Source organism: Tympanuchus pallidicinctus, unplaced genomic scaffold, assembly GCF_026119805.1.
Source record: "Tympanuchus pallidicinctus isolate F22 unplaced genomic scaffold, pur_lepc_1.0 scaffold22, whole genome shotgun sequence".
Classification (NCBI taxonomy): Eukaryota; Metazoa; Chordata; class Aves; order Galliformes; family Phasianidae; genus Tympanuchus; species Tympanuchus pallidicinctus.
In genome coordinates, this window is record NW_026294739.1 from 36,761,681 (window position 1) to 36,788,743 (window position 27,063).

The following is a 27,063-nucleotide window of genomic DNA, read 5'->3' on the forward strand; positions in this document are numbered from 1 at the left end:
GTGCTTCACTGTGGCTTCCTGGCCCGTTAAAACCCTGACCTGTTATAAAATGATTAGTTGACATACCTGGGTTTTGGGGACAAAGAGGTGGTTTGAGAAGGAATGTGAACCATCTGTTTTGCCAGCACCTCCTGTTGACAGATTTATGGATCAACATTAGCATATGTGTCCAGGGTCACACACCTGTGCTTCCTAACAAGGTAATATAATATATAATAATATAATAATAGCAGGGTATGTTTTCGTCCAGAGGATTCAGAGCTCTCTGCAAAGGTGGGCATCAAGAATTCCGTTCTACAGTTGAAAAATGAAGGCACAGGGAGATTTAAGTGACTTACCCTACACCACACAGTGAGTCTGTGGTGGAGCAGTTATTGAAACCAGGTTTCCTCCAGCTGCATAAATATACGTCATCCATTAGCAGGAAAGGACTTAGAGTCATAAACATAATAGTGGAGCATTGATTGTCATTCTAGGGGAGCTTTAAGCCCTTGTGCTATGAAAACCTGCCATATAGGAAGACACAGGCTATTATCACAAGAAAGCTCAAAATGCAGTGTGTTGGTTTTGTAATGAGCATTGTAGTCAGTGGAACGAGTTTTCAGTGACTGCATCTTAAATTAGTGAGTTATTCTGTAGTCAAGCTCTGCAGCTTTGTTCTGCAAACTTTTTTCTCAGCATGTGCCTGGGTAAAATCACCTCGATGCACTGAAGTCTATTTATTAAAGAGTTTCTTGGTAACTGAATCTATTGCAAAAAAAGTTGAACAGAAAACCAGATTTGATACATAGCCATGTCCATCTGTCTGCCATAAAGGAGAAAGAAGCTCAGAATGAGTAATTTGGAGAAGTTACTGTGGTTCTCCAGGCTGGAAGTTAGATGAAGATTTGTCTTCTTTCCTTCATGTCCTTAGACTTGTACATCACAGTAATCAATATTGAAGAAGTGATCTTGGGGGAAATGGGACAATTGATTTTGCAATCAGGAAGGAGGCCAGAGGATAGCTAGAAGAATAAAGCAAAGTAAATAGCTGAATCTTTAGAGTTGAGTTCATTTATCCTTCTGAAGTAGCTTCAAAGTGAATTTAAATATAGCAGAAAGTAGTCATTTCTTGTTTCAGTCCATTTCATCTCAAAGACTCATGATCTTTTCTGGCTGGAAATGGCTGGACCCTTCATTTGGAAAGTAACTGCTGAATTCTTAGATCAGTTCACTCATGTAATTGCTTTCTATTATATAATATGTAATCTGGCAGAAGTTCTTGAAAAACCAGGCCTCACCCTATCACCTTGAAAAGAAGCCATAATGGTTCTAAAACTGTAGTAATCATGTTAATGAAAGATGCCACTATCCAACAGCTAGCAAGAGTTTCTAAACATCATGAAATACAAGCTCAAAGAGTACAGGAACATTCACATTCTGTCATGAAACTGGAGCCATCTAAAGCAGACTGCCCCCTAGGTGCATCTTCTGGATATCTACAGGTTTTAATAGTGGATAATTTTATCTGTTGGCTTCTTTGTTTTCCATCCATTGCACAGGATGCATACTCACTTCTCACTTGCCTTGCATAGAGCACAGGAATCTTATGGTTCAAGTTAAATCTGCTGGTTGGTGACTGGCCACTAAAAGAGGATGTCCATTTACCCGCTGCAACAGAGACAAAAAAGCTACCTGCAAACAGCATGTTTCAGTACTGGTACTACCTGATTTTCATAGATTAAAAAACAAATAAATCAAAAGAATACAAAAAAGTTGTGTTTCATCCTGATAAAAGCCTTGTCCAGGTGTTGGACTCAGCAAAAGAGGTTGCAACTGTTTGCAGTTGCAGGTCTGGAGCAGAAAGTATCACATTCACCTTCTTAGTCAGGCATCCTTCTTGAAGGCTTTTGTGTGAGTATCCTACTGCTTCCACTTCCTTGCCAGCCTCATGTTCCTAACTATGGGGTATCCTTAAAAGTGTATGGTGCAGCTACTCCTTGTACCCATTGGAGAGTCTGTAACAGGATCTGAAAGACATTAGGAGTATTTCTTGCATAAGAAGTCTCTAGTAGTCCATGATCCTTTGTGACTGGAGATTAGGTGTTCTTTTGGTCTTTGTCTTCTCGCTACTGGGCCGTAAACTGGAATTGCTCTTTAGTCACCATCTGTGAGATGAGCCTGGGAGATTCTAATTCTGGCAAATCAGTGGATTTAGGGATATTGATTTCAACCATTACCTCTGCATTATTGTGGCTGGGAGTTACTGCTACTAGAGCAGAGGCAGCCAAATTGAATGCATCTGTGTGCTTCACCATTGTAGTTTTGGGGCTGGCTTCTTAGCGTGGACCTTGTGCTAGGGTTCTAATGGGGGAATTTCCGTAGCTTAGTGGTGCACTCATTGTGTTCCACTGTCTCTACTAAGAAGACATTGACTACAAGCACAGAGGCCATATTGACAGATGAGGCAGTAAAACGCTAAACCATGGCAGCTTAACTCACTCAAGATCACTTATCGGAGATGTTAGAGGAGAAATCTGTTTTCTTAACATCTGTACCTGCTGTGATCATATAATGAAGAAATTTTATCTGAGAGAAGCTTCCATGCTTAATAGAGGAAGAAAAACCCAGCTGTAATGGATCACAGAACACCAGGTTCATATTTCAGAGGAAGAAAACATTGCAGAAGTTGAGCATACTGCTTCTGCTTAAAAAAAGGCATTATTGCAGTTGTTGTGTGTATTTTAATGTTGGTCTGTTTTGAAGTCTCCTTGTCTTCTCCAGGGATGAGCCGCTTTACATTTTCTTTACAGAAAGCAGAATCTCAGTGAATTGCCTTTATGTTGTTTGCGTGAAAGACCAAAGGCCATCCTTGTTTGCTTGGACCTCTGTTTCTCAGGATCATTTTTCCATCAGGAATTGAAGTTTATATTAGGTGACATAACGTTCTCATTGGCAGCTCCCTTAAAACTGCTCTAAAATCTACTCCAGCAAGAGTTACCACATATCTTATCCCTTGCAGCCTTGTTGTGAAACATCTTTCTTCAACTTTGCTCTCCCAAAACGTCCTGGGATTTTATTGCATCAGTAAAAGATTAAAGAAGGGACACAATACATGTTTCCTTCAGATAGGCAAAAGTAGGGAGTAAAGTTTTCTGGCTGGACAACTTGTCTTTATACGTGTTTTACTTGGGGAAAGTGGTGAGTATGACACTTTGATAAGAATTTCACTAAAACAGGAAATGTGTGCATATTTCTTGCCAAAAATGTTGAAAATTGCTTATCTTAGGCTAAATCAAAGGATTTCAGTGAGATATTTGAAGAAGGAGAGGTAGAACAACATTTTTATACTGGAGAAAAGCGACAGCTTTTTGAAAAATACGAATTAACACAATATTAACTGTGATGTAATTCAGGAAGTGGGGAGTTGCAAACTTCAGAAATGTGCTGGCTGTCACAATAACCTACCCAAATTAAGGGTTAGCCTTTAATATATCTGATAAATCTATGGATGAAGCTCTACCTAGTTACTCTAAAAGTGTAACTGTTAATCACTGTGTTAGTCCAAATGTGTTTGCTAAAACACACACTCTATTTTCACTCTGTCGCTGTGGCCCTTGTATTCTTGGTGTTGGGTATTGCAGAAAGCAGCAAGGAAAGACAGAGCCAGGACAAGCAGGAAGAGTCAGGTGGTGATGAAGATTAAAGGAATCAGTGGGCATGGGGGCTGGTAGATGTGAATGCAAGTACAGCCACGCAGAGACTGGAAGGTGAAGACAGGGAACCTGATCTCAGCATGAAACAGAAAGGGAGCAAAGGCAAGGAAAGAATACAGTATTATGAGCAGAATGGTGGGTGAGGCTTTGACTGGCAGCCTTTTTAGGGAGCTCAGGAGAAGGATGTCAAATGTTAATGCAACAGAGTGAATTTCTGGCCTTCAGTCTCCAGAAACACATGTTGATGAAAATGCGGTGTGGGGTGGTCAGGGCTGAGGATAGGATTAAAAAGATAAAATTCCCAGTGAGTCAGAATTCATTGAGTCTGATTGCTCAGTAAAGGTAGGATGTGAATGACAACTGCCTGACTTGTAACCAGCTGAGTGGGAGCACTGGGATGTGGGAGCTTCCCATGAGTGTTTGTATTCCTTGGGTACAAATATGCTGCTCAGCATTTCTGAGGGAGTTGCACTAGTTAACGCTTCCCCCACCCTCTTCAATCTGAGCCCTGCACAGCAGCACCGATCAGATCAGGACATGTGGGACATGAGGACCTTTTCATCCGGGCCGGGCAGCTGCCTGCATAGCTTTGAAACAGATGTTAGAACTGAATTTCAGTCGTTTTGTGTGATTTGTGCTGGTAGCTAGCGGAGGCCAACTTCTTTAGCAGAGAAGCTCCTGGTGAGGTAGAGACGCTTACTCTCAGTGGGTTCCTGTTTAGCAGCCTCTAGAAGTGGCATGCTGAAATAATCCTACGTAAATGTTTTTTCTCTTTCTTCTTTCAAGTTCTCGCTGACCTCACTTATATAGTATTTCACAGGGTACATCTGGTTTTGGTTGCTACATGACTCAGTGTTCCAGTTTGAAAATGCAGCTTTGTGATTTAAAACATGGTGTCAGGACAGTGACGTACAGCTACCTATGACCCAGATGCCATTGCCTTGCTCTCCCCAGCTCTGCTCCTGCCATGGGATGGCTCCTGCAGCTCTGCAGCTTGTGGGGAGCCCTTGGGCATGGCTGCAGGAGGCAGGGCTGGCACAGGTGGCTTTGTCCTGTCACTCCTGTATTTCCCCTGTGCTCAGCCACGCTTCTTCCTGGAGATATAATGTTCTCTTCCCACTAGAATTTATTGAGCTGTGAGTTGTTTTAGACGTTTACCCTGTCCTATTGTTCCCCTTCACTTTCTGGATTAGACTAGTGGTAGATGCACTGTTTTATTCACATTAACAGAATTGTTGCAGGTTACTGGGAGAATACTTCTACAGTACCAGCTGCAGTCAGAATTGTTTTCTTTGATACTAGCTTAGCTTTTGTACTTTATTTTTGAATGTGAGTTTACATAAACCACCCAGAATCCTTTTCTCAAGCAGGTTTGCTTTGGTGTTTATCAGTCTGTGACACGTGTCTCAGTAGTGCGAAAGACATCCTGGTTGTTCTTCTGGGCTTTTCGAAAGAAGAGTTAGTGGTAATAAGATGAGTGATAAGGTTTCTTTCTTTCTTTTAATTTTCCCGTCCTGTAGAATTGTAAGTGTTGCCCACACCTTTCTCACCTGCTTATTAAAGGCAACACAGATCACAATCGTACTCTCACAGAACACATGTGAGTGGGAGTTGAGGAATTCTGCTTAAATACAGCCCTACCTGTTGCAAGGGTTTGGAATTTGATGATCCTTGAGGTCTCTTCCAACCCAGTCCCTTCTACGTTTCTATGAAATAAGTCACCAAAACGTTCAAATGATACACTCATTGATTTTGGGATGGGTTGTCTGTGTCTGTGCTGTTTAACAGTATTGCTGTGGTTCAATATCATCATCAAAACACTAGAATTCGGTGATTTATAATAATTTGATTTAAGGGAAGCTATTTTATTGGAAATTTGCTTGCATTAAGTTACTACTCTTTGACTTAAATAACTAGGAGCTAGAGAACGAGTGAAACTAGCCTAGAATATGAAACATACTGTAATGATTAACCATGTAATGAGAAACTAAGGAAGCTTGCATGTAGAATATTAATGCTTTACTGCTTCTCTCCTTCATCTCCACTCTTCTGCACTAGTTACTTGATGGGACCTTTTCCATCAACAAATACGTGCTAGTTTGTAAGTGGCATCTTTTGAAAAAATCATAAAAAGTAATGACTTGTGATTTTTGTAGAGGTTGTATTAATGACAGCATTTCGGCAGGCAACATTTGATAACCACATGCACCGTTTGCTTTGTTAAAACATTAAAAGAAGATGACTACCAAATAGCTTTCTCCTTAGAGAAGCATCACCATTAAGGTCATACCTTCTCGTTGCATAGTTGCTGATCAGAAAATCAGAAATATTTTCCCAAGAGAACCAGACGGAGGGAGCAGGAATTCTGTCTTCAATAAAAAAGCAGTTATTAAATACTTGCCATTGTGGGACAGAGCAGGAGGGCCATGTGTGCTCCCGCAGTCACTTGTATGTATCTCATTGTCTGGGAGAGCAATCAGGCTGTGCTCTGAGAGCTTCCTGGAAAATGATGACATGGAGGAATTTTACTAAACAAAAGTATAATAACTATTGCAAGTTTCCAGAAAGACCATCTTCCTTGCAGAAACATGATGTGTTACGCCAACATTTCCTGGCTCTTTTTGTTCATTATGTCCATTTCTTCCATTATTTTTAAATCAGTGATAGATATTAATTAGCACTTGTTTATAAGGGGCCTTTTCTTCTAGAAGAAAAACTCAAATAAACAAACTAGCTTTTGTGATTTGCTTCTGACAGCTGTTGTAGCAGTGACATGCTATGCTAAATCCCAGCATGCTGTACCAGGTTGACAGCATTTCCTAATGCTGTCAAATTTATCTTTGGGTCAAATGTCAGCGTATCTGCTCGTGAAGAGAGCAGTATTTTCAGGGTTTCTGCGCTAGCTAACCCCCAATCAAATCTCACTGTTTATGGAACTTGATTTTTAAAATGCTTCAACTGAAGCTGAAGAGTTCCTAAGACATGCTTTTGTGGCTGAGTTACTTTTGGATAACTAATCTCAAAGAATAACATTTAGGCATGTGCAAGTTAGAAAAGAACCTCTGTCAGCTTCTTGGGAAAAAGAGATGAACTGCGTTCATCGTGATAAAGCTATGAACACAACCAGGCATTCATTTTCACAGTTTTGTCTCTTATTCTCGCCTTGTGCCAAAAGCTCCCTGGTGTCTACTCACAGTCCCCAGGTTAATGCTGAGAATGCTGGCTCTGTGTTCCTGATACGTTTTTGTAGGTGAAGTTGAAATAGCTGTGAGTGCAGCACTTGAACTTTTCAAGGCCATATCCTTGTTCATCACCATAAATATTTATCAGTGGCACAGAGTGTTTGTAGAAAATCTAAGGAGACGGACTGTAATGTAAGATCAGTGATGTTATGGTAATGCTTGGAGTGTTTGGAATGAATGGAAGAAGGCAAAATAGAAGGCTAGCTGTGATAGCTTACGGCTTAGCTGGTGTGGAGAGATGGAGCTGGAATGATCTGCTAATAGGAGCGTAAGAATGCTCTTCAGGATCTTTATAAGTGGGATTAGCTCCAAATCCAACTGATGCCCTTTTATTACAACTTCAGCACCATAAGAGAACTGTTTTTTGTGTTTGAGATAGAATCATCTGAGTATCCGTGACCGCTGCTTCTGTGTTCCACTAGATATACTGGGCCTGACAAAATTTCATTAATTTCAGGACAGAAGTATCAGGCAGCTCTTCAGACTCTGGTATCTGCTTTTCTTGGGTGATCTCTGGCACATGAAAGTTTTCTGTTGGTGGAACCAAGTGATAACATTCCTCTGTGGGTAGTGAAGGGCTTATTTCTCCTTTATCATTTCCATTCAGAGTTGTTTTTTATCTTGCTTGATTGACAGAATGTTGAAATGCTAAGTATTAAAGTATTCTGTAAAAGGACTTGTATAGGAACATAATCTGTTTATCTGCATTCAATTTTTGTCTTAGAATATGCCCAGAACATTCTAAAATAGCACCAGATACATTGACTTCTTTTCTGGAAATTGACATTAATGCTCATTAATGCATTAATTAATGCATTTAGTGTTTTTAATTAATCCTAGTGTATCTTCTTGATACCTTTTATGTCATATACTCGTCATTAATTTTTCTTCTCTTTTTTTTAACAGGATTTGTCTGGAGAAGGCTACAGAGACTCTATTGGTGATGAGCACTTTCATCTAGAAGGTATTTAAAGAACAAAACTTTGTGGTTAATATTAAGGGATATTGGAATAAGTCAACGAACACGTCCAGTATAGGAATGCATGTATAACAGTGCAGCTCTTAATATGTTTCATTTTCTGGGCAAAACTGACGTGATGGGAGTAGGGTTTATTTATTATTATTATTATTATTATTATTTATTATTTCTGTATTTCATATCACTGTGCTCCTGTTATCAAAAAAGTCAACCAGTTATATAATAGAGACCAAATATATTCGCTAAGGAGCTCAACATTTTTGTCCAGTACTTCCATTGGAAGCATAGCAGTGGTAAATATTACTGTATCCAGCAGAAGTGGTGAATGTGATCACTGGAAATGTTTGCATTTAGTTTTGTGCTATGCTGCTCCCCCTTCTGTGGTGCATAAGCCAAGTTTGGAAACTATTGCATTAATTTATAAAAGATCAGAAACTCTTACACAATACGCTTCTCTTGAATATGAATGGAGTCATCACTGCTTCAGATAATTTCTTGTTTCCAAGTCTCATCTCATCTATTCCACTGTGACTAGGCCTCTCCTCACAATGGGATAGAATCACTGTTTGAGTGGGTAGGGCCTTCAGTAAGGTCAGAACACATTGCTGAGCACACCAGTTGAGCTTCTGTTAGACAACTGGGGATTGATGAATGGATGAGATTAGTTTGATGACATTGTTAATCATTCTTCCCAACAAACAACAAAATGAGTTGACAGAAACTGAGTTACTCTCTCTAGCATAACAAGTAGTTGCACAGGCTGTGTGCTAGATTTTTACTATAGGTTAGCGGAAACAATTTGCCTAACTCATTTGGAGCAGCAAACTATGTCAAGCTTTACTTGGAAAGTGCACTCCTTTTGTAATCAAGTTGTTTGCTCCCGGTGGTCGACACTTCTGTTGAGAAGATGACTGGGGTTGTAACAAAATTGTTTTATTTTGATTTGAATTTTAAATTGTTAAGATCATAAATTACTCTAAATAAAAGGAGGACGGAGGTAGCGCTTAGAGAGGTCAGGGATACTTTGTGTGTAATTATGTGCTGCGTATTCTTTAGCAGCATCAGATTGTTCATAACTGAGGAAGAATTTGCTGCACTGAATATGCTTACAAAGTATGGATGTTAGGTTGGGTCCTCTCTCTTTTGAGTAGCAGGAAAATCCAATTGCCAGAATCAAGTTGTAAATTTAAGCTCAAATCACAACAGAGATTATGTATTTTTGATAGCCTAGTAGTCGTACCCTGCTTCTACAACATAAGTGGGATTGTTTCTATTGGTGAAACTGCAGATACCAAAAACACTTCTTTCATGTCAAAAGATATCCATATTCATTGTTACTACTATTTTTATTATGTACTAAGTTAGTGACATCTTCCCTATATTTCCTTTGAGTAATCAACTTGTGTCATTAGTTGCCTTTTGCTTCCTTCTCTGACTATAAGTGAGTGGTTTTTGGAGCATCCTTCTCCATAATATTCTGCTATCATGTTCCTTCCAGAGACTACTGATTGATTCATAGCAAAGAGATCTTAAGCAATTGCTCTAAATTGCTTACCAGTGATCAAAAAACATTGCTCTTATCTGTGATCAAAAAAGGACGCAAAATGGCAGTGCTTTTAAGGTAATAGTGGTGTAATGTCATTCTTTGGGGGCTGCTGAGACTGAGCTGAAAAAGCCTAAAGAGCTGCCAGAAGGAAACTCATTTTGATCACCAGCCATTGCAAAAGTAATTTTTCACACTGAACAGAAAAATAGGTTTCAGTGGAATAAGGCATTGTGTCTGCATCATCTACATTGCAGCTAAGATCATTAAATGTTTGTATGTATTTAGGATATGTTGTGCACACCAGATAAAACACGTCTGTGACTTCAGAATGTGGAGAAACAAGAAAATGGAGGTGAAGGCAGGACGCTGAAATAGATTTTGAAAGATTGTCCATGTTACGAATGTCTATCTTCTGCTTCTTGGGGAACTAGCTGGACATTGGTTGGGGGTGGTGAGCAATTGCTTCTGCATCACTTCTTGTATACATGCATATGTATGTATATATATACATATAGTCGTAACTGTTTTCTTTTCCCTTTATCTGTCTTAGCAAGTAGTTTTATCTCAACCCAGGAGTTCTACTTGTTTGGATTTTTTATTTATTTTCTCCTTCATCCCACTGGGAAGGGGGGGAGTGAGCGAATGACTGTGTGGTGCTGATCCACCTGCTGGGTTAAACCACAACAAAATGTTTCATTATTAGCATCACTACAGTTTTCTCTTCTGCTTGTAGTAGGATGTAACTGTAGTAAAGGGTGGCTTACTAATTTTCAGAATTATAGTAGCAGTTACTTGATACAGGATATTAAGTGCCAACAAGGTGAATAACTTGATTTTTTTCTGTCTTATTCTTTCTTTTGCTTACCTCTAATTATTTCTTAGTTGTTGTGAAGAACTGTCTTACTTAGCAGTCAGAATATACAATAAACAATATTTTTAAACTAGTCAGCAACAGGACTGTTTTTATTAGATTTATTTTTAGGCTTTCCAGCTTAATACCAGCAAGAGCAGTTTTGCATTTTTACTTCTGATGCACCTCATTTCTTATGAAGTAGCTGACATCACAATCTTTACATATGTACAGGTGCAACATGTTTTGTATCTATGTATTCATGTAATCCAAAAGATTTGGTAACTAGCTTCAGAGACAGGGAGATGTGACACGCTGAGAAATGGTTAATTGGGCAACTCTCACAAAGGACACGAGTGGAAAAACAAAGTCTTGATCCCAGCTCTACCACATATCATCACTGCACTGTGTTCTGCCTTTATAAATACACAGTAGGGATGGGGACAATTAGTTTAAGGGGAAAAAAAATAAAGATTTCACATTAGAAGTATTATATAGTATTAATTACTCGAAATGATTGATGTCCCACCTTTCCTCTAAGCTGTCCATCTGTTTCCCAAGTACAAAATCATTTTCCTCTTCTTATAGTGTTTTGACCTACAATGCTTACTTTATATGTATTTTTAAATTATTTATTTTTTAAATCAGGAAAACTGCTGATGAAAAAGAAACATTTTGCAGATTTGCAAAAAAAAGCACAGCAGGTGCCACAGTTCTTCTGGGTGAAGGGAAAGCTATAGCCTTCACACTTGGAGACCTTATTGGAGAATAAATCCAAGTTCTTTAGAAGACTCACTGAAAAGACAAAGTGGCAATAAGAGAAATAATTGAATTCCTTATTTTGTTTTACATAGCCAAGTTCATTACCTTTTTTTTCTCCCTCTCTTTTTTTCATCTCTTAGCCGTCTGAGCAGTACAGATAAAAAGAGCTCTCTTTGCTGGATTTAACTTCTGTGTTGTTATGTAAAGCTTGATCAAATCCTTTCGTCTTAACAGACTTAACTGGCCAACAGCAAAAGGCTCGGGATTCTGGGATTAAGATTGTATTTGGTAAGAGGACTGGTGCATTAGTGCTTTCTTTTGAACTATAGAAAGAACAAAGTAAACATCAAAAGCATTAAGCCATGAGAGCGGATTGTTGACTCAATGTTGCTGCATGACAAGAGGTTAGAACTCAATAGTGGCGACTCTGTTTACTGAGTGCTGTGCAGAAAGAAACAGTTTGACCAGTATTGTCTGTTATATCCAGCACCTGCCTCTGATTTCACTGTGGGGAAAACTACTGTAAATTGAATTTTTTAATTTTCTCTTACATGGTCGGTAATTCTTCTTGATAGGAAAGGGACTGATGGAAACCTCTATCTCTTATTATGTTAGTCAGTCATATTCTGATTCCCTTCTTCCTCTTTCACTAATAATTCAATTAGAGATAGTTTCTGTAGTGGATTTATTTGCAACATTCATTCCAACGTTACCAGTGCTCTCTCCATTTCAGAGACTTTCATTTGTCAGAGTACTTCTGATGTGCACTCTGCCATGGCTATGTATACACTTCTCACACTTGTTCATATAAATTTGCTGTCCAGTGGTATCTGCATAGGAAGCTTGTGCTTCAGTCTTCCCAGTTAGAGTAACTAAGAGCATGGACTTTCCTCATCGCTAGTTAGAATAGTATCTCAGTGGAACTGAATTGACTGGGGATGACTCTGGAAGAAGTTGAAAAACTAGCACGGATGTTAAGAGATATTTTTTATTTCATCTCAGTGGGAAAGCCAAAATGGCAGGCAGGAACAGAAAATGGTGTCAAATAGCAAGTCCCTCCTCCATCATGGTGATACACAGGTGGCTCAAAGTTACCTGTTTTTTTTCAGTTGTTAATGTGTTCAGTTGTGACACCCAGTTGTATCTCTGCTCTTCAAGGTATAAGCAAGCTTCTTAATGAATCATTTGAGAGACCTGCTCTTTCTCTTTTCGTTTTTCACCTCCTTTCCCCTGAGCTTTTGGGAAATGGTTACAGCTAAGCCTGTGGACAAGAGAGTTTTCTTATCTGACTACTCTGTGTCTGTATGAAGTGGACTGTCATCTGAACATCTGAACCCTGTTTTTTCCCTGCCTGTGATTTCTGAACCAGTAGCAGGAATTTCCCACTCTGACAGAGGCTGATCACAGAAAAGAGGCAATTTCCTTCTTTTGGCAATGCAATCTCTTTAGAACCCAGTGGGATATAGCTATCAGTCCTCATCAGCTGCCTTCTGAAGTTGAAGGTGAAATCTGTAAGCTCAGGAGACACAAAACTTATCACTCAAATTGGATATTTGGTGATGTAATTTCTCATGTCACCATTCTCTTGAAAATGATGACTTAAGTGTTTCTGCTAACTAGAAATCTTACACATCTGTCAGATCAGTCTACTCCTATACCTGTCAGAGGAGCTGCCTCATCTGATAGCAATCTGTGCCCTGTTTCATTTGCTAGTCAAGGATGACGTCTTGATTATTTTTCTCTTGACAAAAGGTTGGGAATGCACCAAGCATGCTATGGAAATGCAATTTGCATGCAATACACTTCTTGCTTTACTTTTTTGTTCATTTTAGTTGCAACACCTTTGTGTAATCTGCTAGACTGAGCTATGAGTCTGTAACAAAAGGCAGTTTTTTTGAGCTGCATGCACCTTCCCAGTTAATGCTCTGTTTATTATGTTTTTTCATTTATTTTCTAAGGCATAAATACTTTCCTATTTTCACAAAACATCAGTATATCTATAAAAACACAGAGTGCATCTTGTACACAAATGAAGTTGCTTTATCTTAACGTTGTTATTACTCAGTACTATTGATGTATTTTTGTTTTCCTGTCATGCTCTTTTACCAGACACCTGTTCACCACTGATATTGCAAACAGGGCAAATAATTCTGCCATAAAAGCACTCCTGTGGTCAGTCTAGTATGCATATGAATTCAGCATTTTAATGACTTGTTGCTAATTCTCCTCTCTTACCATGGATTTGCTGTATACAGGTATATGCTACATGACTGCCTCTGTCTGATGATCATTTGCTCACTGGTTGAAGTTTTTCATTTGTCAAAGTATTTCCAATGTACTCTTTTCTACTACATAAAACAAGATGAAATAAATTTGAGAGATACCTTCAGCTTCAGGCTGTCCCACTGGTACCAGCCACCCGTGTCCAACACACAACCAGTCCCTGCCGGACTGGCAGCTGATAAGCCAGTGACCGTGAGCTGGAAGAAGTACCAAAGAACACAGAGGGAGGAGGGGAAAGGAGCAGTGGAAAGTGCCAAGAGAAAACTGCTTAGTTTGGCAGCTAGAATAAAAGTCACCAAAGAACATGAGACTGGTAGGATTAGCAGAAGTTTTCCTGTGGTCATACACAGATCCAGGAAATTATAAAAGCAGGTAGGCTGTTTGCCATGAGTGGGAGGAAAATCTTATGGCATAAGGCACTTAATTTTTTATTTTTTTTTAATTGTACAAGTGCTTCTTAACATTAGCTGTTCCATTTGAGGGGGGGTGGTATTTGGATCAGAAGCTTTTACTTCTGGAGCTGCTGTTTCAAGTGCAGCCAGGTCAGTAGTGATGAAAGGCTGTTGCCATCCAATGGCTGTCTGTAGCTGCATGCAATGACTTAGTGGTCTCCAGGTATTTCCAAAACAGCCCTCTGTGCTGTCTAACAGCTCCTATCCATGCTGGCAAGCAGAGCACAGAACGGTGCTGAAAGGGGGGCTGTTCTGTCACCTCAGAGGTGAGCCTGCCCCTCGCACTGAGCCACTGCTGTGCAGAGGGAACATGCCCTGCTGCTCTGTTCCCTGTGCACGGGTATCTGTCTGTGTAGCTTCCAGCCCCCCAGCTCCTGCTGGTGCCACCTGGTTGCTTTTGATAAAGTGTGTTTTGTTTGTAGTTTGAGGATTTTGATCTGGTTATTAATTCTCTGCATTGGACTGGGGAGATCACACCTGCTGTAAGTAATAGTTCTACAGCGATCTCTATATTCAGATCATTCAGCAGCCCTGGGAGATTTTTATTCCTCAATGCAAGAACACAATGGCAGAGCTGAGAACAGAGCCCAGGATTTCTTGCATCTGTGCCTGTTCTTCTATCCCTTAGAATGTTATGGAGAGAGGATTTGAAAATATACTACACAGTAAAACTTTCCTAAGTTACAAGTGGTCTCTGTTCTTTATGGTGACTGAAGAAAGCCAGATTTTAATATTAATTTTGTGTGAAGTATAGAAAGTATTTCTGTAGAAAACCAAGGTAATGAAAAGGGAAATCAAGAAGTACTTCAAGAAGCAAAAAGTTGACACTTAGTGAACACCTTACACATGGAAAGCTTTTAAAATAACATTATATTTCTGTTTGAGCATTTATAACAATATTAGTTTTCTATAGTTTTTCCTTTTACATGAGACTGCAGCTTTTCCTACTTGAATAGAGAAGCTAATGCTCCTTTTGAGTTGTCATTAAAAATGATCAATTAACAATAAGTATATTCATTCACTCACAGCTCTGTGGCAGTCATGAACTAGTTTGCTAGGAGACAAAAAGTCTCCTGGGACTGTAACTGATGAAAACTTAAGTCTGGCTGTTAGTTGGGTTGCTTCTCCTCAAGGATGCATATGAGAAGGAGGAGAAAAAAAGAGCAAAAGGAAATAGCTTAGGAGATCTCATCAAAGAGAGGGACACTATAGCAATTACCTTCCACATCCCAGAAGTGAGCTTAGACAGCAGACCATGGCATCCAGCTGCTAGTTCACACTAGTGTATGAAGCCTGAGGGAAGCTCTGTGTAGGAGGGCTGAGATAGGGCCAAGAAATGGGTACCAGTGATGTGACACTCATGCTCTGTGCGTGAGGGATAAAAGTACTGGGCCTGAGTAATCAGGACTCACCAAATCAGTCTGGGACATTGACGTTTTCCTCAAGATGTCAATATCGTGATTCAGAGAAGGAGCATGTGTAGGCATATCCATATCCTCTCACATAGAGTGGGGAGCAATCACTGTGCTTACAGGAGTGCATGCTGGTGCACAGCTGGCTGCCCACTGCAGGGGTAGGGCTGTCAAACAGTTATCACCAACCCAGGTGGCTGGGTTACAGCTAGCCAGCTCTGCCAGTTCCTGCTCTCCTGCCTCAGCTGTGGTGACTGCTCTGGGAAGCTGGGGCTCGGGTGCCAGGTATGCCATCAGGTACACATGGCAAACTGATGATCTCAAGAGCATTTGGGAGAGATCTCTTGTGTGGTGCAGAGGTAAAGGTATGTCACTGTAAGCGTACAGCAGTATAAAAATGTTCTTGAACTTTGCCCCAGGACATACACCACCGAGAACAAAGAATGAAATATGGGAACAAGTCAGTTTGGAGTTTGAAAACAATTTCTTTGGAAACATGATGAATACCAGTGGTTTCATTTATTCTACTTGAAGAACAAAGATCCTTTTCTACTTTTAATTTCCCAGCAACGATTATTACCAGTTATTTTTCTTGTAGCTTTGACCACAGATCGTGGAGGTTTTATTAAACATGTTTTTGAAAAGTGAGTCAAAATGCCATTCTTCTCTGAATCTCTTGTGACTCTCTCTTTTTTACCCATGTGAAACTAGAGCATATTTCCAGGCAAAGATTTGGGGCCAGATAATGCTGGTGTTCATGGAATTATTCCAGGTTTTGCTCTTGTAATTGAAGTAAGTTTTGGCCTTTGCTATTTCAGGAGATAATATATTCATTTCAAACCTCTGGCCTTTACGTGAAACATAAAATTCATTTTACAAACCTTGAATACTGTATTCAGTAGGCAACAAGTCCTGCTTTAACTCCCAGATATTCCTAACGTTGCCCATTCTCTTGTGCTTGACTTGACCTCGACACAGTCTGGAAAGCAAGTTTCAGAGCCCTCCTTTTGCTGAGATTTTGATAGCTTTCTTCAATAGGCTTTTGTTTAGATCCTGTGTGCATGCTCCTGTAAGGCCCTCCCACCTGGAGGGGTTTCCTATCTCTGTGTGCCTGATGTGAGGGTACGGTTTATGGCAGGATTAAATAGTTCTTGTATTTCTGTCATGCATTTAGAAGTAGGAGCTATCTAGCTGGCATTTAATTCAGGAGTCATCATTTTATATGGATGGCTAGATAGCTGCCAAGCTAGGGAACTGCCTGAACCTTAGCGCTGGAGAGCTGAGACACAACAACCTGTCATCTTCTGAACCTTACAAACACACAAGCAATTACATGCAGACATACAGAGGCAATTTCAGTGAAAGGCATATTGCTTTTGCCCGTTGCTATTCCAAATTCAAAGTGTGTATCAGTCAGGGTGCTTTTGTGTGCTTCAACTCCACTTCTGCTGCAGTAGCTACAGAAACCCAAAGTTTTACCTCACCAGGCAGAACAAGTGCCCTTTGTTACCTAGACAGATTACAGCTTTTTCTAAAGTCTGCTCTTCATAAAAGCCCAGCTTGAACAGTGGAAATTCTGACTTGCCTCAGATACTGAGGAGACTTTTATAGTTTCAAGTAGCTCCAGGGTTATATTTTAAAAGTTGAATTTCATCACATGTTTCAAGTTTGGTGGAAAAAAAAAAGACATGATATTTTTAGCAGAAAAAAGTCTGCCCCACACCTTTTTTCTCAACAGATGTTTCATCTCAATCATATCCAAACCTCAAAGCACAAGTAGCAGTCAACCTTATTCTCCTGTGGAGAAAAAGATAAAATGTAATTTGTTTGGAAGAGGGTTGGTTTTTTGTTTTGTTTTGTTTTGTTTTCTTTTTGTGTATGTGTATGGTTGGATTTTTTTTTTGTAACCACAACGAGTTTGTGAGTAAAAGCAAATAATAAATGCAGTACTATGGGGCTGTGGAAATGGACCTGAAGCAACGTTTCTGCTCTTGAAAGAGCTCAGAGTCCAGCTGCTCTCGTTAGATGGAAAGTCCCAACCCCCAGCCTACCAAAAAAATAGAAAATAGATTTTTCTTTCTTTATAAATCTGATCCAACAATCCAAGTCCTTTCACCAGTAAAAGATGTCATACAAAGTGCCCAAGTTTGTACTGCAAAGGATTTAGAACTGTCAGGGTAACAAAAAGAGAGAGAAGAACTCATAGCTGTAAAACAAGATACCCAAAATTAGAAGAGCTGCTACCCAAGGAATTTTCATGGGGCTCTGGAGCATCATGGCAGCTGGGGCTGGGCATGGGGCTCAGTGCTCGGTGGAGCCTGGGCACCCTGAACTGTGTGCACAAAACATTTATTTAGAGGAAAGCTGTAGTCCCTCTTAAGGATTTCTAGTGTGGTACTGCAGACCCTTTCGTCATCTGAGTCAACAGGAATATGAGTCAGCAGTGGGTTCTGGAAGCAAGCAGGGCCAAGTGTGTCCAGCACTGCCAACCTGGTGAGGGAGCGGGCTGTCCTGCTCTGCTATGTGATGAGGGCAGGTTTGGATACTACAGTGTAAGGACATGAAACCATTGGAGGGTGTACAAAGGAGAGCTACAAAGGTGGTGCAGAGTCTGGAGGGCATGATGCAGGAGCAGCTGCGATTCTTCAGTTTGTGTAGCCCAGAGCAGAGGAGCTGAGGAGGGGCCTCAAGGAGGCTGCAGCTCTGCATAGGGAGCTCTGCACTCCATGACAGCAACAGGGCCTGAAGGAATGGCATGGAGCTGTGTCAGGGGAGGGGCAGCTGGGCGTTAGGGAAAGGGTCTGCACCAAAGAGCAGGGGCACAGCCCTAAGCTGCTGGAGCTCAAGCATTTGGCCAAGGCTCTCAGAAATATGTTATTATTTTTTGGGTGGTCTGTATGGAGCCAGGAGTTGGACTCAGTGATCCTTGTGGGTCTCTTCCAACTTGGGATATTCTACGTTTTCCGTAGAGTTCTTACAGAGAAAGGAGCCATCCAGGTGCAAAAGGATGTTCTTGGCAAAGCACTGTTGAGATGGAGACTGCTTCCCATGCCTGCAGCAGGACCCTTCAGGAGCTGCTCCAAGCATCCATCTTGCTGGCCCCAGCTGCCTGTGCCATATGGTGGCTGCTGTCCGGGCTCTGCTGCGAGTAGTGATTGCAGACCAGATTTCACAACATTTTGTCTGAACAAGAATTCACAATGATGCTGTTTAGGAGGATATTGCAGAGTTTTCTACCAAAAAGGTAGCTGCAGGGGGAAGCTAACTCTTGTGCTCCATAGAACAATTATGACGGGCTGTTTCACCAGTAAGCATGCTCCAAACTGTCTCCTCTGTATTTTGAGCAGTGTGCAGCACAGCAGACTTCCATCTCGAATTCTGATAAAAGAGCTGTCCAATAATTATTAATAATAGTGCATTTGCTGTGTAGAAATAATTTCTTGTTTTGAGGTCTTGTGCGCTCTCTAGATTTTAAGTGAGTTGGTGGTGTCTGGCCTAGACAGAATTTTATTTCTCTGAATGTTTTACAGAATGTGATGTATCATCTCAGTACCATTCCTCACCTACATCTGAATATGATAAGGACATGCTTGTGCATGTATGCCTATTTGCTGGACTGTTAGTTACTATATTGCTTTCTATTCGTATGATCTGTTGTGGATAAATCTCCATTTTCTCCCACCTCTTGCAGTGAAATGTAGGACTCTGCAGATGGGAACACCAAACCTGCTACTGAATTTTAATTATCAGACAGCTTTTCAAATGTGCATCTGATTCAGCAGAGCCAAAATAATGTTGCTGTACAGGTCCACAGCACTGCTCTCTATACAATGCTAATTTTGTGAGTCAGAGTGATGTTCTTCATGGGAAACGTTTTTGATGAAATGAATCTTACAGCTCAAATACTTTCAGAGGCTCTGTTATCATAGCAAGGTGGAAACAGGATTTTCCCATTGAACATCTGAGTTAGATGGGAACAAGTTGATATCAAAGCCTGCATTATTAATAACATTACCTACTCAGTCTCCATTTGAATAAAGGGTTATATAGTGTCTGTTTTTTTCTTCTTTTTCTTCCTTTGTGAATCTCAGGGGAAAAAAATCTGAAGAGACAAGAATTTAAAGACCGAACATCTTATGTGAACATGCATATTTGCAGCTTACCCTGTGAAGGGTTTGCTTTCAAAAGCAAAATTATTACCAGTTACTAACCAAGACCACTGTATAACTATTTTTAGAGAAGATAGGTCTGGCTTCTTTTGCTTTAAGTTACAAATGATCACTTGGTGTCCCCATCTGTCACTGTTCAGCAATAGAATTCAGCACTTTGTGGGCCCATTCAGGGCTCCAGGTACACCTAAAACTGTTAGAAAGTGGTAAGCTGTCTGTGTGACAGTGACAGTTTTCACTTAAGAAGTACTTACCCACATTAAATAGCGCATCTAGTTGTAGCAGATTGAGTTCTGCTAATGTGGCTTTTGATATGCCCACTGATCAAACACAAATCTTGCTGCTGCAGTTGTCATCCTGAACTGTTCTGACCAGTGTTTATGAGTTCCCCTCCTCCCCCCCCTGCCCCAACCTCCTTTTAGGTAGAGGAGGGGTGGGAGAATTATCTTCTTTGATCTCCAGTGAGGAAGGGAAAAAAAAAAGACTGTTCTGTTCGGGCTTTTGGCTAACACAACAAACAGTGTTTAAAATTTAACTTTGCTTAATTAATTAGTAATTCTGTTTAGTGCTGTCTGATCTTTGTCCAAAAGGTATTTTGAAGTTTGAGAACTGAACATCAAAGTATATTAGGTGAAGATGGTCAAGTAAGGCATTTAATCTGGCAGTTGTTGATGAAATACAGCCAGTTGGGGGACTAATTGGAAAAGGGAATCATAACCTGGCAAAATTCAGCAAACTGCCTCCCTTCAGCAAACTCGCTCAAGAGAGTGCAAGAAATCTGGGTTTAGTGTTTAAGCCTGTATGAGTTATGTGCTAACTAGCAGAGGAGAGAGACTATGTTGTCCTTTGTGTGTGCATCCTTAGGACAAATCCTTTTTTTGGTCAGGAAATAAAAAAATTTCCTTCAGCCTGACAACCAAAACAAGGCACCAGAACTAGACATGATCTTGTTTGATGATTCTGTATTGAGCTTTGTGAATTTATATATGTGAAGGTATCAGGGATGATGTGAACTGATGCTTTGTGGGAGGTGGCGTTGCACAGACCTGTGAGTCTGAGTACTGCTTATTCACAAGACAAAATGCCATGTGATAACATCTGAGTGAACTTCAGTGTAGCAATTCCGAGATGTCCTAGCGGTGACTTGTCAATTAGAATCTGATGCCTGAATGATTGAAACATTTTGGGTTGTTTTTATGCAAGCCATCACATGTTCTGAATCACCATTTCTCTGTGCTGTGCTTAATGTTTCTCTCTGGTTGGGCGCTGGCAGCAACACTGTGATTTATATTTCTTCTCTGCTCTGTGATATGTAATCAAACCCTTAATTTGTTATGTGACCCACATGTAATGCTGAAACAGAAGAAAGTGCCTTCTGTCCATATTTTCAGGTTAAAATACCTATCCTTGACTACTACGAAGCACTGCTGGTACAATTCTTGCTAAATTGGTTTTGATTTGTCCCACTGGACTTAAAATGGACAATTAATTTCCCTACAGTAAGTTTCGGAGAAGGCAGCTTGATCTTTGTTGTTTTGAAGGGTGTGTCTAATTCATCAGCTTCAGCTTTCAGCCAGAGAAAGTTGAATACATGCTTTTGGCAGTGACCCAGCACAAGCCTGTTTTTCTGTGTGTTCACTCTTCTGGTGGCTGTGGAACAGGAATGTTACTCACTGCTTGGTCCAATTCTGCTTATGGGCATTAGCCACTGGAGAAGAGGACCTTCGCTCAAGTGAAGCTATCTCCACCAGCAATGTATTTCAGTCAACTCCTATGGAATAAAACCAATATGTGTGCTTATTGGGGATGATATTTCTTAATTCCTGGCCTCCAAGAGAATCTGAAAATGAAATCTGAATGTGAGTTTAATTGTTAACTACAGGACTTCTCAAGAACTATCAAACAGTTGTTACTCCTCTGGTTCTTGTGCAGCCCGTGAAGAATGTCAGTTATGTTTGTCAAACCTGATTTGCAATGAAAAAAATGTTGGCAGGCCCAGGTAATATAGACATCAGAGACTTCAGGAACAACAACACAGTTAATTCTCTTTCTTTGGTCCTCATTGTCTGACTCTGAGTTCTGCTGTGTCTGCTAGATCTGTAAATTGGAAGTGAAACCCTTGTCCTGTTGACGTCAGTAGGAATTTTACTACTGAGCTCACTTGGACCAACTTTTTGACATTCAGTTCCACCAGTCAAATGCTGCTACTGAGGTTCCATTTGGATTCTTACTGAACTGCTTTTGACTTTGTTTCTTTGCCTTGATATTATCTATTCACTTTAGAATTTTCCTTTTTTTTAGTCTATTCCCTCACAAGACTCAGATTCTAGAAGTAGTTTGTCGTTTCCCCCCTGCACAGATAATTCTGTCCCATTGTTTCTGCAAGATTAAAGAATTGCTTAGAATCCAATCTGTCCAACTTGAAGGGAAGTCTAATAATATTTTACTCCAAAAGATTTTGTCTCATGTATACCAGATGCTGACTTTCATAGGTGGCATTTTTGTCAATTCTCCAATTTTACCTTTGCTCTGCTTTCTCTCAAAAATTACACAGTAATGACCCTGACATTAAGATAATAGTTACCTAACATCCAGTCATAATTTATCACTGTGGAATTGCATAGCATCTCCCATAGTTCTGCTTTCAGAGTTAAGGCCTGTGATCCATCAAATACCTTTCTAAATGGCTGTCATCCCAAGTAGGCTCTGAAGTAGTTGGTCTTTAGCCTGGGTTCTCGTAACTGCTTTGTAAATTTTGCCTTGGTAGCTGTAACTTAGACATGAGCATTCATCACAGTTGCATCCTTTTTTATTTCTGGCCACAAGATCTTCCTAATCCTGCTGATTAAAATGCTCAGTACTGTTGAAAAACAGAGTGAAGTTGCCCTTACTTTGACGAAGATAATTTGCTACAAAGCATGGTGCTTTGCTCGAATGACATTTTGAGAGCTCTGAAATGGCAATCCACCTGAGTGAAAGTTTGAACTCATTTTTTTTACCTGAGTGCAGCCCAATTTTGGATCTCTGTTTTTCCCCCTCTTATTCTAAGATGTAAGGTGGAAGTGAGGGAGGAAAGCTTTCGCTGCTTGTATTCGATACTCAGTGCACTCAGCACAGCAATCTGGGATTATTATTAGTTGAAATTATTACCTATTCCTTTTCATAGAAATGAATAAAACTTTGAAAAAAAAAAAAAAAAAGACTTAATTCTTCAAGGATAAGCCTTTATACCTTTAAACTGGTGCTCATTCTCTTCCTCTCCTCCTCCCTCCCTCAATTATGAGCAATTGTGTGGTAGTAATTAACAATCTTAGAGAGAAACATCTGCTAGTACACTTAAGCCAGTCAGTTTGTTTTTCATGAAAGAATGGTATTTCACAATTTTTCCAAGTTAATATTTTTCCTTTATTGTCTTTCCAATTTCAAATATTGTCCAGACGCATTTTTATAGTGTCTTAAGGTTATAGAAGTGAATACAAGACCATTAATAATGAACAAGAAAAGAGAACATCGTAAAGAAAACATATGCAGTATTTCAATTCATGAAACATTCTGTTAGGGAACATTGTTTCTGAGAGCATATGGTTATTCCCACAAGAAGCAATAAATACATATATTTTTTCTCCGGCTGTGGATTCCCACAACAAGAAGGGTAGGCTTCTCAGCATATGAATCTATGCAGAGCGTTCTTTCTGTCAGGACTTGTTATCTGAGTGGGGAGGTAGGTAGGTATTTTTGCATAGATATTTTGTATGTGGACCTATTTTTGATGACCTGGAATTTGGAAACACCAGTCTATTAATTCTCCATGCTCCTTTGAGATAGCAATCTTGTCTGGTCTCATTTGATATCATTGGCGGAGCTGAGAGGAAGTTCACATTGTGAATACAGCTGAACCTTGGCATGCAGCTCACTGGTGGATCTCTGTTTAAGGACTGCCAGTTTCAACTGTCCCAGGAAGACATTCTCATTTCATTTATAAGTAGGTTCAGCATGTGTTTGTATCCTTCATGAAACTGAGAGCATGTTAATAGTTGAAACTAAGTACAGAGGCAAAATACCAAGTATTTTTGCTTCTTGGACAAAACAGTCGTATTCTAATCTATATATTTTTTATGTGTTCATTGGATTTGGATACGGCACACAAGGATATGCAGGCAGACACATTATTTGATCACTCATAAATATTACTTTAATACCTCCATATTCTCCTTTAAAATTTCCTCATTTAGACTTCATTTTTCTATGCTGAATGAAACTTGACATCAGGATGAGATCACCAGATTTCCCTATTTCATCTGAGCTCCAAAATGAATAACTGATTTCAAAGGATAATTCCCTGGAGCAGCAAGGCCAATGAGTTCTTCAGATCAAAGGTCAGCAAAGCTCAAAGAGGATAATTTCTGGCATACAGTATTTAAACTCTCTCAAGGAGCGTACTGCAAGAAGTATCTTCTTCCTTTCCCAATAGTTGAACTCTTGTTTTTTGAGAAGACTAATTTGTCAGAGCACATTTTTCCTCTGTTACATAAATTATACATTAAAGTGAAAGCTTCCTATCTGAACACGCATACTGTACATCCAGAAGGTTTATTAAACTTGCCAGTGAAAGGGCTGTTCTGAAGCCAGAAGGTAACTCTGTGCCCTTGGCATCGTTTCTCTCTCAAAAACCCCATGGCCTGGAGAGCTCTGGTGCTCCATGCACACGCAGGTGGCTTTCAGTGCAGCACAAAAGAGTAGTTGTGACTGCTCTGTAAGATGCTTCAACAGAAAAAAATCCATATATAAACAGAGCACTGGGGCAAGGAACAGTCACCTTGTGCAGGATCTGCTCCTCAGTTCTCTTAGCCCAAAGTCTGAGATGCTGAGATTTCAGATGCTTGTCCCTTGATAGATAAAAGACCCCAGTAGAGGTCTTTTGGACATTATGTATATCCTTGTACACTTAAAGGTAATTGTGATGAGGTGGATTTTTTTCTTCAATTGGTTGTCCAGTGTTCCAACAAAGCTAAGGGTCAAACCAGACTTGATTTCATTTATTTCACGTTCACTAGAGCCAGATTGTGAGAGACTGTAAAAGTTCCCCGTGCAAGTGTTTCGGTTAGGTTAGTTAAATCTGTCCATGTGGGGAGTTGGTCATTGATGCAAAGCAGCCTCTCAAAATCCCGGCACGCATTTAATGAAAGGAAGAGCCACTGTTATATAACTGCTAGTTATGAATGCCGCGTTACATCTTCATTTCCCAGAGTTTTTAGAATAAAAGCACTGACTTAGGAAAGAACCAAACGTCCTTTTTTATTTGTTCTGCGATGTTGTTGGTGTGTGTGTTTGGGGGGGGAGGGGGGATGGATAGGAATTTCCAGGAATCTGGAGTTGCATTTATGGGCAAAGTGATTATAAAACATGTGGTCCTTCAGATATACTCCGGAGTTCTGTATGCACATAATGTTTATCATATGTGCCTTCATTTTGGTAAGCACTCTACAAAAACCTCATAATAAACAATCTCTGCTCATCTGATAATACCAAATCAAGTGGGCAAGGAAACAAACTGTCATGATGTGAACTTTCTTTTTCTTCAGCTGACCGTCCCGGTTAGCTGTGTTTGGGGTAGAGAAACCAAACATGGAGTAGAAATCAAAGCCTATCAGTGTGTGAGTATGTGTATAATGCAGTCCATGTCTGCAGTGTGGCAGTCTGACTGCTGAGGCAGAAATGCTAGCTTTTGGAATTTCTGAGAGTATAATCTTAAGGGAAGGTTAATTTGAAGGGGGTTTTTTGCATGCAAGAGCTGAAGCACAAGAGAAAAGTACTGACTTGCAGGTCCACAGTCTATCAGTCTCCTCTAATTTATTTGGAGGGGAGAAAGAAGAATTACTGCTCTGCTTAATGAGGTATGGCCATAGCATTGTTGGCAGAAGTATATGGATGTAAAAAAAATATCTAAAAAGATCCAGAGTAGGGTTGAAAATCTGTATATATTCTCATAACTCTAATGTATACAGAATTAATTTTCTTCAGATTGAATTTCATCATGTGCAGGGCCGAGTTCCTCTGTAGGTGCAAAGGTACAGCTACTAAGTTCCTGGACATTTGTCTCTTAATCCACTTGAGAAGTGGATGTGTCCTGCTGATACGCTGTGATATGTGTCTGATAGCTGATAATATTTTGATGCTTTTTATAAGTACCACCAAATCGCGTAAGTGTGAAAGTTTTAACTCAGAATGTGCTTTTTCATACATATTTTTGAAGAAGCCACAGCTTTAACCATTTTGGCAGGTTATAGTTACCTTTTAAGGTTCATGTGTATTTGAAGAGGGAAACTGGAGTGGAAAGAGGACTTCATTTCAGCTTCACTACTCCAGTCACTGCTGGTGAATGCAATGTGTCTGGCAACATGTCACATACTTAGAATATTTTGCAAAATTATTCAACTTATTTACAATAACAGTTCTGCTGACTTACATTTTCATAATACTCTGTTTGAACCTCCTGTGACTCTAGTGATATTTGTAGGACTGTCTGTGTGCCAAAAGCTGTTGCTAGATTGTCTGCTGAAATTATCCTAGATGTGAAGTGAACACAAAAGCAAATCAAGTATAATGATCCTCTCACACAGGTTTGCTGAAATCAATTTCACCCTATATATGATGACAAATTTGCAAATATGACTGCTTTGACATTTCCTTATAAAAGTTTTTTTCTTAAATATATTTTTTGCAGTGGCTTTGCCTCCAGAGAAGACAGATGGAGTTTGCAGTGGAGATGAAAAGAAAGCAGAAAAAGAAAATGACACACGCACAGGTTCCAAGAAGCAACTAAAATTTGAAGTAAGTTTTTCTGTATTGTAAAGTTTCACTGTAGTGACATAATTAAGGTAGAAAAATAGCTTGTAGATCAAACAGTGCATGTGTATAGATAGCTCTTTCCAATGATAATAGGTAAAGGGTGGAGTATAAATGGTACAATTCTCAGTGTCTTACTGTTGGTGATATTGGCCTTTTAGATTAGTATGTTTTATTTCCAGGTTTAAATGGAATATGATGATTCCTTGGTAGGCTCTGAAATATACAGTAAGAAGAGGTGTTCATTTTGATCCTCTATCTGCAATCCTTTTAGAAGCAATTTATTATGCCACCTCCTGTGTTATGAGATCTTATGAGATTGACTTGTGTGGACTGTTGCACTTGGTTGAATCTTCTTGATGTGGAAGATATTTGTGAAAGCTTCCTTATCCATCAGCCTCCTGTGGCTGGGCTCAGAAGTGAAAAGACCCTCATGCTCCAGTGGATATCCACCTGATCAGATGGCAGGAGGAAGAGGATCCTGGGGGCAATAAGTCGGATGGTCTGTTTTCTTGCAGACATACAAAAACTGCCAGACATTGTGAGCAGTTGGCAGGTTTTGTTTGTATAGGGAGCAATTTAATAAATATGAGTATTGAAACGTGCTGTCATCCAGCTAGAGGGTTGTCTGTCTTGGTGAGCAGAAAGATACTCTGGTACTGGCAAGAAACAGCACGAGTTTTCATCTCTCTGCGCTCCAGCAGACATGGCAGATTTCTACCTTTCAGTGCTGTCAGCCTGTCACAGTAATGAGCTTTGCGTTCCTCAATTGTTATTTAAAAGACCACGCAGCCACCTTGCAGCATGGCTGGGTGCTCATTTCCTTC

The 27,063-nt window shown here is 40.0% G+C and overlaps 1 protein-coding gene across 2 annotated transcripts in view; it reads left to right on the forward strand.

Moving 5' to 3' along the window:
* Nucleotides 1-27,063, forward strand: part of NKD1 (NKD inhibitor of WNT signaling pathway 1) — a 108,684-nt gene that overhangs the window by 57,061 nt on the left and 24,560 nt on the right. For both annotated transcript variants that reach the window (XM_052686190.1, XM_052686189.1), the window contains 2 exons: nucleotides 7,844-7,901; nucleotides 26,115-26,221. In XM_052686190.1, coding sequence (XP_052542150.1) covers nucleotides 7,844-7,901; nucleotides 26,115-26,221 — 165 coding nt within the window. The remainder of the gene's footprint in view (nucleotides 1-7,843; nucleotides 7,902-26,114; nucleotides 26,222-27,063) is intronic.